Source organism: Cygnus olor, chromosome 14, assembly GCF_009769625.2.
Source record: "Cygnus olor isolate bCygOlo1 chromosome 14, bCygOlo1.pri.v2, whole genome shotgun sequence".
Lineage (NCBI taxonomy): Eukaryota > Metazoa > Chordata > Aves > Anseriformes > Anatidae > Cygnus > Cygnus olor.
In genome coordinates, this window is record NC_049182.1 from 201,272 (window position 1) to 215,941 (window position 14,670).

General features: G+C 39.2%; 1 protein-coding gene across 1 annotated transcript in view; it reads left to right on the forward strand.

The window, feature by feature from the left end:
- Positions 1 to 14,670, forward strand: part of JAKMIP2 (janus kinase and microtubule interacting protein 2) — a 52,026-nt gene that overhangs the window by 15,050 nt on the left and 22,306 nt on the right. The window contains 6 exon segments of the mRNA XM_040574018.1: positions 3,747 to 4,016; positions 8,222 to 8,578; positions 8,580 to 8,720; positions 10,122 to 10,331; positions 11,242 to 11,340; positions 13,301 to 13,447. Coding sequence (XP_040429952.1) covers positions 3,888 to 4,016; positions 8,222 to 8,578; positions 8,580 to 8,720; positions 10,122 to 10,331; positions 11,242 to 11,340; positions 13,301 to 13,447 — 1,083 coding nt within the window. The 5' untranslated portion in view covers positions 3,747 to 3,887.

Sequence of the window (14,670 nt, forward strand, 5' to 3'; positions counted from 1 at the left end):
GGATGAGAAAAGAACCTGGAAGTTGTGCATCGTGGTCTCTGCTCTACCCACAAGATCATATTGTGTTCCAGCAAATTGTCTCTAGCTTGCATTAAATTACACTAGGTTTTCTTAAGTGCTGCTGCAGCCAGTCAGTCTCACTAGAGTGTGATCTGCAATATATAGTCAATAGATATTTATGTCTATTTTCCTAGAGTAGACCGAAGCAGGGCTCAGGACCCCAAATCTGAAACTAGATTAATGAAGGACCTTCACTGCAGTCCCCCCACTGATCTGTACACTTGGATCCAACAGCATTCAGTCTTATTTCTGTGAAGTATAAGTGACTCCTTGTTTCTAAGTAGACATAACTCAACCTAGAAAAGATTATCAGTCTGTGTCAGACCATACATTCAAAGCTTCTTGGAAAAGGAATTCTGGAAGCAACTTAGCAAGAAAACAGTTAGGCCACTTGAAGAGGCAAGGTGTGCAGACAACTAGTAGATCTGACAGTGAGGGTTATACCAACTGATGGGCACTGTTGCTTGAAGCGCAGACATGTTGAGTTTCTTTCTGTTTTGTAAGTCTGCAAGTGGAGATACAGGCGTGGCCAGAGTGACTTTGGAGAGTCCCTCTGCAAGTTCGGCATTTTAAAGCACCTCTGAGTGTACTCATGTGGTCTGCAGAATGAGAGGCAGGATACACCATGTTGCCAGGTCCTTGACTGACACAAGAAATGCTCATACAGTGGATAGAGATGCTTTCAAATTGTTCTGGGGACACCAACAGGAAAACAGAATTCTATACAGCATACCTGAGAGGACCCAAGTGCCTCTTGGAAGAGTGTGATGTTAGTGATGTATTGGAGAATGATGAGAAAGATGAACGCCTCTAAGAGAAAAAGGTTGATAACTGGAGTCAGAGATGCCATCTTTCATTTGAAAATTAATTGTGGGTGCAAAACTGTGATAAGTACAAGTTATGCTCATTAGTGTGTTGAAGTGCTGTACATGCCATGCAAGTCGATTTGTGGAGAATTAATGGAGATTGCTCACATGGCCTTTTTTTTTAAAAGAATCATGAAGTTAACATTATCATCAAATTATGAATGCAGTTGAGGAAATCATGGGCTACTAATGAATTTGCTGTAGGTCTCTCCAGTGCATTTTTATGTTACATTTATATAGTTGCTTTCGTTTTAAAGATATATTGAAATTCTATCCCAAAGCAGTATTCTTTGTTGAACCAGTAAAACAGCAGATTAAATAAATAAAAAAGCTACTCCAAACTAAAAAAACATAGGGGCATTAGTGTTCTGTTTAAGTATTTCCACTATACATTCATTAATCTTAATGTCACAAAGAGCATCTTTAGGTTCCTTTTGCTTTTGAATATCCATATTTTCTTATTCCATTGAGACAATCTTGATACTAAAGTAATATGCTCTATTTTTCTATTTGCTAATTATTTTTTAGTTTATCTAGAATATATACTACTAAAATAATGTTCATTAAGCCCTATTGATCACTAAAAATCCATGCTATACTGCTGTTCACCAGTGATTATAGTCATGGGAAACAGGAAGAATATGCACTCTAACTTGATGTTTTGCAATTAGTGAATGATTTTTGTGTGTTTCATTGAAACTACTTCCCGAAAGTGCCAGTAAACTTGGCCAATTCCTTGCAGTAAACCAGAACAGAGTCTGGCTCTGGAAGTTATTCTTAGTTAACGTAATATCTGACATTGTGTGGTGATACTGATTGTATGACAGCACTCTGATAACATTGCCTTGGGATTACCTCTGTTATGGCTGTGTGTTCTGGTGTACCAGTTACACTCTGTTTATTTAATAGCTCTGTTGCAGCATACTGGCAAATCAGTCGTCCAGTGAATAGTTGTGTGGCCAGCTCAGTGTGGTAAGGATTGTGAACAGTATGGTCCTGGTGCATTAGTAGAAGTTTGTATTATTGCAACACTACAGCATATCACAACTATCAAAGCCTCTCTGCTCTCTGCTGAACGGGCCTCCAGGACAGAGGAGTCTCTGGAGTGATTGAGGGTCTTAAACAACACAGCAAAGAAGCATTTTCCCCATTCAGGAAATCATATCCTGTTAATTTTAATCTGTTGTCTTTACTGATTCGCTTATGTACTGTTTTCTTTCTCCAAAGCCATCCTTTGCATGGCTAATCTGGTGAAAGCATGAGCTGTTGTTCAAACTCAAACAAATCATCATTTGGCATTGACAGTCAAAGATTTCTGCTTTCTGACCATTTCCGTCCCATATGGTCTGATTTTTTTCCTAGCCAGAACTACATAAGATGTTCCAGGGCTGTGCTGCATCACATGGTATGTGAGAAGAACAAGCCATTTTATTAACTGCTTTCCAAAGACCATTTTCTTTCTCTATCACTTGCACTGAAAGCAGGCTCAGTTCTGATGTTGTACTGTTGCAGCCCTACTGAAGAAAAAGTCTTACATGTAACTAGCATGATTGGATCTTTTGTTACCAGTTTTGAATATGAGGCACTGTGGGAAGGATGGATCAGATCCTGCTCTCATTTATAGTGTGTATATACAACACAGTTCCAGGATTTCAGAGGTATTATAACAGGGAGCAGCATATGAAGCCCTGGCTGATATAGTACAGTATTTTCAGAACAGCAAGATCAACACAGCAAGAAGGAGTGAATTTGCTTTGTTCAATTCACAATGACATTCTTTATTGAGGATTCTGCTTTCATCTCAAAAGATGTATGTAATTTCTGCAGGTTTTGTGAATGTGTCAGGAAGGGCAGACTGACTATGTGAGCATGAACATGGCACCATCTCAATCCCTGCTTAGCGCTGAGAGACATAGATACAGAAATTTCTAGGAAGATTATTAAATCCACATTTATTTTGTGGGTAGACAGAATACCTCTTTATCCAAGGCTGTCAGTCTGTGCTAATAACTAACAAGAAAAATGTTTTTAAAAAAAAGTACATGGGACATGCAGGACAGAGGGATACTCATATTCCCAGTGATACGGAAAAAAAACAAACAAACAAACAACAACCCACCTTCGCTTCCCTATCTGCATATCTTGCTGATGTGCTTGGATTTATGCTTACCATATCATTTTGACTTAGGACAGAATTTTCCCCAAAATTTAGTTGACAGAAACTGTTGGTTAGTTTTTTTGCATTCCCTTAAAAGTGGCAAAGGTGACAAATTCTAGTCTGATATGGGCTTTTGCATGTCATTCGTTTTCTGCTTCTACAGAGACCCAGAATGCTAATGAGGACTTCAGCGCTTCTCTCTTCTTGTAGTAGACTGTAGGAATGTTGTATGAAAGTCTGAGTTTGGCACAGGATCTTGGGAGAGTTCAAGGGTTGGGAAGGGTAGCAGGAAGAGATCGTAGATAGATTCTTCAGACTAAAATGCCTGCTTTGTGGTTATCCCAGACTGTAAGGCTTGGATTAAATGACCTGTCCTCTCCAATCCTGTAGTCTCAACATCATTAATCCTTACGGTAAACAAACTTGTATCTTCTTTGCATGGTGCCCCTTTATGAGAAAAAGAAACGGGCATGTATGAAATCTCCACCACTATGTCAGACTTGCATAAGGAAGCCTGGTTGTGCTGGGATCTCCCTTGCAGGTTTTCAGACTTGCAGAGGTTGCAGTGTTTGGAGAAGTGAGCTATCTTGTGTTCCATAACCATGTGAGCTGTCATGTTGCAGTGTCCACTGATAAATAATAGTACGTCTTATTTCTCACAGGGCTTCCAAAGCAGCTGAGGACAGAACCTTAAGGATTGCCAGGCAGTAGGCGTTAAAATAACTGGTACTGAAAGGAACAGAAAAAGATGGCAGTCCACATTTGAAAGAAGTAAACACATGGACTCTCACTGATAAGAAATCATGTCAAAAAAAGGACGTAGCAAGGGCGAAAAGCCTGAGGCACTGATTCTTGCCCTACAGGCTGCCAATGAGGAACTCAGGACCAAGCTAACAGACATTCAAATTGAGCTGCACCAGGAGAAATCTAAGGTGAGTGAGGGTTTGGTTTTAAATAAAAGTGTCTGCACTGAAGGAAAGAAACACATGAAAAAAACAGCATCACAGAAATCAACAGATGCAACTCTTCTCTAGAACAGTGGTATGATGTGCTGCTGCTTCAGTGGAAAAGACCTCAGTAAAATACCAAGGTACAAGTTTAATAAGACTTTGGCCCTCAAATGGAATGGTATACTTTTTGTAACATCTTTGGCCGTATTCCAATTAGTGTTTTTCATACTATCCACTCAGATTGTCTCTAACTATATCTTTATTTTTTTTAATTTCCAGCATCTAGAAATTGTGTACTGTTGCTGTTTTTGAATAAGTGATTTTTTGAATATATTTCAGCAAGATATGTCTTTATTTCAAAGTTGAGTGAAGTAGTTCTTAATGTATAGCATGAAATTCCATGTGGATCCTTGTAATCTATCTGCAATGCAGCCGAACTGTATTTTGTACATTAAGGTATGTATACATTATTTCAAGCTTGTTCAGGTACCAATGGTCTGTCAGCATTACAGTCTGATATCCAAAGTTAGTCAAAAGCCAGCTGAGTATCATGTGCAGAGGGTATAGCCATGGCCCTGTCTGTTCATACCTGTGAAGGTTTGAGGTTCCTCGCATAAACTTTAGAAGCCTTTGGTACCACCTTAGGGCTGTGGGCTGCAGCCTCAGCTCTTCCCTACATCATCTGCTGATGTCTTGACTCTTTTCCTGCATCATCTGCACTAGGGCAGCCCTTGAAAGACACTAAGATCTTGTTACACTGTTTCAGCCTTTGTAGCCTGTAAAAAGGTAATGGGCCAGTTGTTATCCAAGTGTAAAATACTGGCTGTTATTTTACACCTATTCTGCATAAACCCTGCAGACCTTCTGCTAAAATCCTTGCAGGCAGCATCAGTTTTCCCACATGTGATCCTGACGTGGCCTTGCAAAACAGTGTAGATTTTGCTCTCCAAAGTGCTGCTCCCTCATCATTTAGGGATGCTTCTAGTGGCACTCACAGTGCATCTGTGTTTTATAGGCAGAGTGCAGCTTTTGTGCAATAAACCCTTATGTGGTAATTGCTAAAGTTCCCCGAACACGAGTGAGATTAAGGCAATCTTCAATCTGTCTTTTACAAGCAGTGAAGATAAACAAGGAAGCAGATACCATAATTCTTTCAAACTCATTCTGCATCCTTTTCTTTCATATGGTCAATGACAGCCTTGGAAAGCAAAAATGCTTCTTTTGTGTATTCCCTGCAAGCTCTGTCATTCATATGTTGCACATAGGCAAGGCTTAGTTATTTTCTTAAGGAGCCATAGGAGGTCAATAAGAAAACTGATGTCCAAGGGAGATTCTGTAGTGCTTTCCACTATATTCTAACTCTTGCTGGTTTTTTATCATTGCAGCTATGGAATTCTGATATGGTACTTGCCAGTGCTGGTTTTTGTTACTAGACATCACTTCAAGGATGGGTCTAAATAATGAGAGCAACAAATGTAGTAAAGCCTTCAAAACTGAAAAAAAAATCTTATCTGAAATATATTTAAATGTGCTTCAGAGTAACAATGGAAAGAACCTGAGCAGAACATGAACAAAATAACGAAATTGCTTGTGCTTCAGTACCTCTCAGGAGGTCCATCCATAGGTGCTGTCATCTGTTCCTGTGACCAAATGGGACTGAATGCTCCAGATATCAAAGGAATTGTCATCATGGAGGAGCAAGGGGCTAAAAACTACAGTCTCAGGAAGCAGATCACAATTCTGAAATGTTCTGCAATTTGTGTCTAGAGGAGCAGCTATCACTGCAATTTTAATTGTGATGTAGAAATCAGATTTTAGCTTTTTCCCCTTTTTTTCCCTAGACATAAGCAGGTTTAGAATATACATCTTAGTACAACCTCATCTGTAAAATGATGTTAAAAATAGGATGCCAAAATGGACAGTCACACAACATCAGAAGGAGTTTTAAGAAATTGTTCATCCCACAAAGGGTTCAAACCAATAGGATCTTTGAGTTTGCCTGTCTCAACTAGCAAGAAATTCACTCTACCACTGAATCCAAAGAGGACCCTTGTGGTCTTTTATTGAGCAGGTCTCTTTCACGTTACTTCAAATATAGTAATCTTTCTCCCACAAGACCCTCACTCTCTCTCCCTTTCTTCCCATCAGAAAGGTGCATCTACACATCAGCTTAACGCCTAATGGCAGTTAGATAAACTAGGCAGCCTGGAAAATAATAGGTGCAAAACCAGGCATCCCAGTACTCAGCTTGGGTTGTACTCAGGTCCTGCATGGGTCTGCACCGTGCTATTGTGATACCCAAACTACTTTGTTGAAGGTTTACGTGTATCTTTTTATGTCACGCCAGAATAGATCACATACAATAATTACACCTTATTTTGTAATGCATTCAATTCCCTTTTTAATAAATAGGAAGACAACAGTTAAAGAAATAAAGAGAGCATCAGGCTCATTTTTAGTCATGAGTATTCAAAATCAAAGATGAATTTAGACTGAAAAAGGAGTGAAGGCAAACCAAAAACATGCCTAAGGATTCTCAGGGTGGGGTGGTGGGTGGTGGGACACTAAGGTTATGTGTAGCTTTCTTCTCAGAAGTGATCTATGTAATGGCATTTGAATTTCTCACATGAATCATACAGATGTGATTAAAAGAGATTGCTTTTTAGTCCCTGGCTGAAAAACACTTTTTTGCATATGACGTGTTATTACACATAACTACCGCATTGATAACCTCTGAAGTCCTGCAGAGAAGTCAGCGGGAGCTGCAAGTACATACCAATTTTAAATAACATGTGTACTGAATATTTTGCTTTGAAAAGTTCTTGTGTGTTCCAGAGAACTCTGTAGGGAATTTTAGGAGAATCTTTCAGATTTGTTTTCCATGGAGCTTTCTGAGAAAGATGCATCTCATTTTTAAAGTCTATTAATTGTCAGAAGGACTCGAAAACTGAAGTAAAAAAGTAAGTAGTAAGTAAGAAAGCCGAGACTTGATTGAAACCGAAGTAAAAGTACGCTTTCAAACTCTTCTAACAACTTATTTTGGGAAAGGTAAAATGGCAAAGCTTGAGAGAATAAGTCAATCAGCTCTGCATATAGTCAGTAGCACTTTCTACCTTCACTAAATCCTATCCAAGTAATCAATTAGGCCTGTATGCTAGACCACCAGTGGCTCTTGGAGGGCTTTCAGATGACCTGCTACTATGTTTGTTCATATATATTTTTTTTTCTCCCTTGATTTTTCTTTCTGAAAGGTTTTCTCTTGTTCATTCTTTGTGGTCTTTATTTAAAAAGAAATAGACAAAGTAGTTCTTACAATCGCAGAAATCCCAATCTTTTTCACTGTAAATAACAAACTTACTGAGCTTGCTGTGAACTGAAAACTTTCCTTGTCAGTGGCTTATCTTTGGTGTAGGTTCACATGGGATTCTATTGTGAAATTGCTCAGGGTTATGAAGTTGGACTTAGAGATATGTTAGTGCAAATGTACTGAAAGCTGCCTTGTAACTTTGATTCCAAAGCTATGGTCCAAGAACTTTAAAAATTATCTTTAATCTAGAGTAGCAAAGGACATTATTTTGAGTAAAGCTAGCTGTTCCGTTAGTGTAATAACCAGTGAAGCATGCTTTTCTGTGGATTCATGTTCAAGAACTGACTACATATGCCCATTAAAGCTTCACTTATGGATAAGAAAATCTGCAAAAGATGAGATGTTTTCTGGTCCTTCAGACTCTCACCTTACCTCAGTTGGGATCCTATAGATGCACATACTTCTGTCTCATGTAATTGACTGCCCATGGTCATGAAAGTTGTAGGAATCTTGCTATTGCTAAGCTCTCTACTTTTCTTATGAATTTGGCTGAAACAGACTGATGGGTTAAAAAGTTATTAGACAAATGCATACATATATACAGGATCTTATTTCTTAAGGGAAAAATGAAAGTTTGTGTAGCCTCATTGAGTAAGGCAAGATACCTAGAGAAGACAATGATGTTTTGGCTTGAGTAAAGACAGTGCAAAATCTGTGTGAGGGCTGTAGGAGTTGGCCCATATTTTGTGGTAGGAGGATGGAGGAGCATCTAGGGTCTGCAGCAGGGTCTTCTTCACTTTGATAAGGCTGTGTGCCTGGGTGAGCTTGTTTTGATAACAGTATCTTGGTAGCAGGTGACTTTCATTTTGTCTCAACTTAGGTTGCTAAACTAGAAAGAGAGAAGACTCAAGAAACTAAACGTATCCGTGAAGTGGAGCAGCGCAAGCAGACTGTGCAGATCACAGAGCTAAAAGCCAAACTTCATGAGGAAAAAATGAAGGAGCTGCAGGCTGTGAGGGAGAACCTCATCAAACAGCACGAGCAGGAGATGACACGGATGGTAAAAGTCCGAGACAGTGAAATCCAGCGCCTCAAGTCAGCGTTGTGTGCACTGCGGGATGGGAGCAGTGATAAAGTAAGGACAGCGCTGACTATTGAGGCACGTGAAGAGGCCAGAAAACAGTTTGACTCTGAGCGCCTTAAGCTTCTGCAGGAAATTACTGAACTGAAGTCTGCAAAAAAAGCAGGTAGATGAGGCCCTTAACAATATGATCCAAGCTGACAAGATCAAGGCGGGTGATCTTCGGAGTGAGCATCAGTCCCACCAGGAAGCCATTTCTAAGATCAAATGGGAGAGTGAGAGGGATATTCGCCGCTTGGTTAGTAATCCCTCCTTGCACCAAAACATTTCATGTGTTGTTTTATGCTGTAGTGAGTTTGCTTCCTGTACCTCTCAGGTTTTTGTGAATCACAGAACTCTGCAAAGCACCTTGGCTTGCAAAAGTAATAAAAAAGTTGCATTATCATATCTCAGCATCAGATAGATCACAGTGAATCCACTAGAGTGACCACTAGGAGGGCAAATAACTCCATAGAGTAAGAGTGATTGGTCCAGTCCATAAGGAATTGATTTGCTGAAATGCTAATACATCTGCCATGCAAAGTATTAGAAAAAGAAGATGTTTGCATGTGCACTGACAGCTTATTAGTTTCTTTAACCATTGTGATGGTATCTTAAACACATTAAACACAGAGCATGGCAAAAGAAGAGAGATCTTTTGCTTTGATCTTGGCATAGCCTTCAGTAATTACTGGGGAGAATGAGCAAAATGAGACCCAAAATTGGCAATGGTGCAAGTGGCCATGTTTCCCTATCATGCAGCGAGCTGAGCCTGCTTACTACATTGGAAAATGTGGCTTGAAAACTGAAATTCAAGATTTGTCAGTTAAGTAAAAGAGATGGTGATTTAAACAGTGTCAGGAGTGGTATTTTTGAGTTTAAAGCATTGTAGTTGAACCCTGGTAGGTGGCTAAGCACCCCACTGCCACCACTTACCTCCTTTCCCCTCCTCCCCCACAATGGGAGGAGGAAGATAATTGGATGGTAAAAAGTTAGAAAAATCGTGGGTTGAGGTAAAGTCAGTTTAATAGGTTTAAAACCCAAAACAAACAGATAATAATAAATGTGCTGATCTTAATAGAAGCTTTAATTTAAAATTTTCTTCCCAGTCATCATTTGCACTCGGATGAAGATTAAGAACGTTGTCAATCAGCTTTAAGAAATAGGGGGTTTGCACAGAATTTGTAAGAAACCATCCGTACCCTCTACCATCTCAGCTGTTGTAGCTCAATTTATATAAGCAGGAGCTATTCTAAACTGTTTTGGTTTTGTTGGAGTATAGACTTAGTTTTCAGTAGTATAAATAACTGACCAAGATGCAAGGTGAAAGCCTGAACTGTCCATCCAGTTTTTGAAGCTTTGTATCTTATTACCCTGTGTCTGTTGCCATTACAAGAGCTGAGACATTTTGCATATTTCATCATGCTTGGTTCCAAGGCTTTACTCTGTGAAAGGCTGCCAAATCTGTTACTATATGTGATGGCATACAGTTGTGTCTGAAGCCTCAAAGAGTATTGTTTTCAAGCTTGTGTGATATGATGTAGCAGATTTAAGTGGTGAATACTGGTGTTAAGTAAATCATATCGTCCTAGATTGGACAAGGATGAAATGCTTTTGCATTTACGCTCTAACGTTGTTGCTCTGGTGTTTGTCTCATCAGATGGACGAGATCAAGGCTAAAGACAGGATCATATTTTCCTTGGAGAAAGAACTGGAGACACAGACAGGCTATGTGCAGAAGCTGCAGCTGCAGAAGGAAGCTCTGGATGAACAGCTCTTCTTGGTGAAGGAGGCAGAGTGTAACATGAGCAGTCCCAAGAGAGAGATACCAGGAAGGGCTGGAGATGGTTCAGAGCATTGCAGCAGCCCTGTACGCAGGTTTTACTGGATGCTGCAAAACAGAAACGTAGCTGGTTTCTTTTGCTTAAAAATTTTGTTGGTCCCTGGGAAAACATTCCCGCTCTTATTCACTACAGAGAAGTTATAACTGTAGCTTCTTCTAAGAAAAGGCCAGTTGGACAAAGCTTTGTAATTCTGTTTCCTCATTTGCTGTATTTACAAACATAAAACTTCTTAAATAGTAAGTGCTATTCTGAAAGAATCATAACTATCTGGGTAGTCTGCATCCTCAAAAACAAACATAGAATTGGGAAGACAGGTAGGGAGAAGGCTGGGGGGAATCTAGGAAGCTCAGGAGCACCTCCTCTTTGTCTGTCTTGCTCTCTACATGTGTAGCTGTTGCTTTCATTTACAAGGCATGCAACTTCCCTAGTTGAGTGACTAAACATGGCATTTACACAACAAATATGTATATACACATATTTACACATAAGCAAATGAAGAATAAGAAAGTAAAGGCAACTGATAGTGAAAGGGATGTCCTTACTTTTTCGTGGCTCAGCAAGTAGAAGCAACGTATAGGAGAAGGCAAGAAAAGCTAGAAGCTTTTAGCTTTTTGCTTTTTTCCCCTATCAGAAAACATATGAACCTCAGTTTTGTGTTGTTTTTTTTTTTTTTTTTTAGATTTTGTTAACAACTGAAAATTCTCAGTCTTAAAATTTCCCCCAAACTAGATGCTTTCTTCCAAACAAACAAACAAAAAAAAACCAACAACCAACAACACATTTTTGCCATAATATTAAGTATCATTTAAAAAAAAATCACTTGAAGGTGATGATGATGACAGCTTAAGTTGACTAGCATGTGGTTTTGGGAGATTATTTTCCGAAATGTATTTTGAAAAGAATTAGTAACTGTATTATGTTGTTACCAATGAACAGGACTTGCGCAGAAACCAGAAGAGGATAGCAGAGTTGAATGCCACGATTCGGAAGCTGGAAGACAGGAACACATTGCTCGTTGATGAACGAAATGAATTGGTGTGTGAGCTTTGCACTGTCAGACAGAGGGGGCCAGGAGCCATAAGGAAGGCAAAGAGAGGAGTCTCCAAGCATGACATTCAGCGATAAATGTGCCTTTTTGATCCATCAGGCTTGTCACTCAGGAGACTGAGGGTGGTTTTTCACTTTAGAATTAAACAATAATTTCAGTGAAGTTATACGGGGACAAAATCACAATGGAAGCTGAGGCAAAGGGTGTTATATCTTTCTATATGATTGATTGTGTTCCTTCCTTGACCTTTTCAGGTGTTTTGGGGCATACCACTGTGCATGATGAGACTTATCTTGTAAATCAAATAATGTCTGTAGTCCAGTGTATGAGAACAGCTAAGAATCAGATCTAGGGAGAACAGACAACAGTGAATTCATCCCCTTATCTGATTTACTGTTAGGCAGTGATATCTGTGTGTTGAAGTCAGCACCCTGGTTTTTTGACTACTCCATGTTTCTGCTTCTGTGATTAAGGGTGAGGGTGCTGAAATTCAACTCCTGGTATTTTTTATAATTCTTGAGCTAGGAGTCTTAATGCACTCCTTTCATGTCAGTGTGGCTGGCTTGGATATCCTCAATGTTCTTAATTTAATATTTGCAAAATAATATAAAGTTTGTAATAACATTACAAATGTGTTCACATGCCTCTCTTCAATTATGAAAAGCTCTCAAACATCAAATTTCTGCAATACTGAATAGTTTGTAGTCTGATGAGTCAGCTTGGCTAGCTGTTGCATGTCATTAAATACTTAGCCTGTTTTTCCACAAGAAAAAAATCCTTAAAAAAGGCTTCAAATTTGTATCTTGCACAATGTGACTACAATGAATACGTTTTGTTAAATGTGACCAGGGTACTGCTAGAACTACCATGCACCTTAAGATACATTCAGACCAGCAACAGCTAACTTTGTACTTAGGGTAGGACAGATGGTTGTTTTGCCAACAATTGTGCTGATTGAAGGCCACTTATGGCAGCTCCTCCCTTTCCTGTTAGCAGAAGGGATCTTCAGGTGCTTGCTAGCCCACTTTGGGCAAAATGTAATGGATTAGTCTGAATACCCTAGTAAAATGATGTGATGATGTAAGCAAATGTGGTTAACAGTCCTTAATAGCTACAATAAATTCTCCCAGTCCTTTCCCCAGCAGAAACGCAAGGGGCAGGAACCTCCCAGTGATGAACAGTAACTCGGAGCTGGCACAGTGCCTTCATTAGGTAGATCATCTGGGCACAAGGAGGATGTCTTTCCACAGCCACACATAATTTTCCTTGTCCTCCCTAAGAAAAAGAAATGTCATGTATTAACACTCAGTTTTACCAGATGGAACTAGTTTTGCAGAGAAAGAGAACTTGGTTAAAACTGTAGCTGTGCCAATACTGGAACTTACAAATATGCCCTAAGGTAACTTTTAATCTGATGGGATTTGTTGTTTAAATGATACGTGATTTGTTGATTAATGCAACATTCATTGTGCATGTGCACAAGTATTTTACTGTGTTGCATTAAGAAACAGGTTTACATATATGTTGTTGCTGTGATCCAGACTGAGTAGGTACCTATGAAAATCTGTGTTTCAAAGAAAATCAGTGGGTTTCCTGAAGATTAAAAAGAGGTTTTGGCTTTGTTTAGGGCTTTTGTAGCAGCTTTGCAGTTGCCTAGTGGTTCGTAGGATGGCTTCATTCCTATGTATGAGTTTTCACATAGATAAAGCCATCTTTCAGAAATAGATGTGCAGAATTATGCTTTGAGATTTATAGATAAAGTAAGTTTATAGAAGCTGTAAGCATTACTAGGATTGCTTTGCCAGTTCCATTTGATCATTTTATTTGGCATTTTACGGGGACAGTAGTCCAACAGGGAAGATTAACAAAAATATTTCTAACAAATGAAAGAGAAAAATATATTTTATTTGGATTGCTTATAATTATTAATTGCTACTATCAATTCAGTTGAAGCGTGTCCGAGAAGCTGAAAAACAATGTAAACCTCTCCTGGAAAAGAACAAGTGCCTCACGAAGAGAAATGATGAACTGATGCAGTCTTTGCAGCGCATGGAAGATAAACTCAAAGCAGTCACTAAAGAAAATATAGAAATGGTCAGTATTGAAGAGCAAAATGAACATTACTGCATGACATATGTCTGTTTTGGTGTGCATGTCTGCACAGTACATGCATGTACAAACAAAGTGTGTATGTGTAACACGATAAAATATATCAATATTTAGGTTTGTACATAATAGACTTACATAACATTGTGGGTTATGCATACATGTGTAATATTTTTAAGTGAATTCATAAAATCAGTCTTTAATACTATCCCAAAAATTAGATTTGTGAGTGAAAAAAAAAAAAAAAGTGTATCATTGAGTCATATTCTACTCTGCCATTTTGCATTTGTAAACCAAAAAGGAAGCTGTTAAGAACTATGTTTTCAGCCAGCCTGATTGCCATCTTAGAGTGCTTAGAATGTCCGTGTTCTGTACAAAGAACATTGTAGAGCTGATGATGGCAAAGTGAAGTTCTGGTCTGCCCCTGAGCAAATATAATATTCCCATAAAACACATGCATTGTACATGTATATGAGAGAGGGAAAATGGTGTTGTGATGGCTAGGGTTATATATTTCATATATCAGGGCTATATGAAGTGGGAATAAAGTGGTTATGTCTGTAGTTCCTTCAAATGGAATCATCCTTAGTGTCAGTTAGAATATGGTTCCTGCACATGCATCAATGTTGCCTTGACATTAATATAAAAAAAGAAAAAAAAAAAAGGTGGAAATCTTGGGTTGCCAGATGCAAACTGGCAAGCTGCTAAGTGTTTGTGTCTCTTGTCTTTGGCTCACAATAGCCATTGTCCTCATCTTGAGCAGGCTGACCATTCTGCAGTGGATGCAACTCTCCTGCTGATTAGGATGAGACTATCAGATTCACTTTCTTGTCTTATAGAAGAAAGGCTTCAGAGTTACAAGGTTAATCCACTTTAAGACTCTACAATTCACTCATGCCCAGAAGTCAGATAAACTTACTGCAGACGTCACAAGTCAGAATTCTCCTTCCACAACTGTAGCAGATTACAGATCATGGCCCCTTGGGCTCTCCCTCAGCAAGCAGAAGGGACTTGAGTGTCTGCATGCATTAGGCATCGGTGGGCAGCACCCCTGGTGCATATGGGCGCACACAGCACCTATGTTCTAATTTAGCTCCCTGACATTTGCTCTTGATAGTGTAGATGCCCAAATTATGGAAGCTAGCAAATTGTAGGTGGCTAGATTGATTCTCACAGGCTATAGACATCTCTCCCACATATGCTCTGAAACA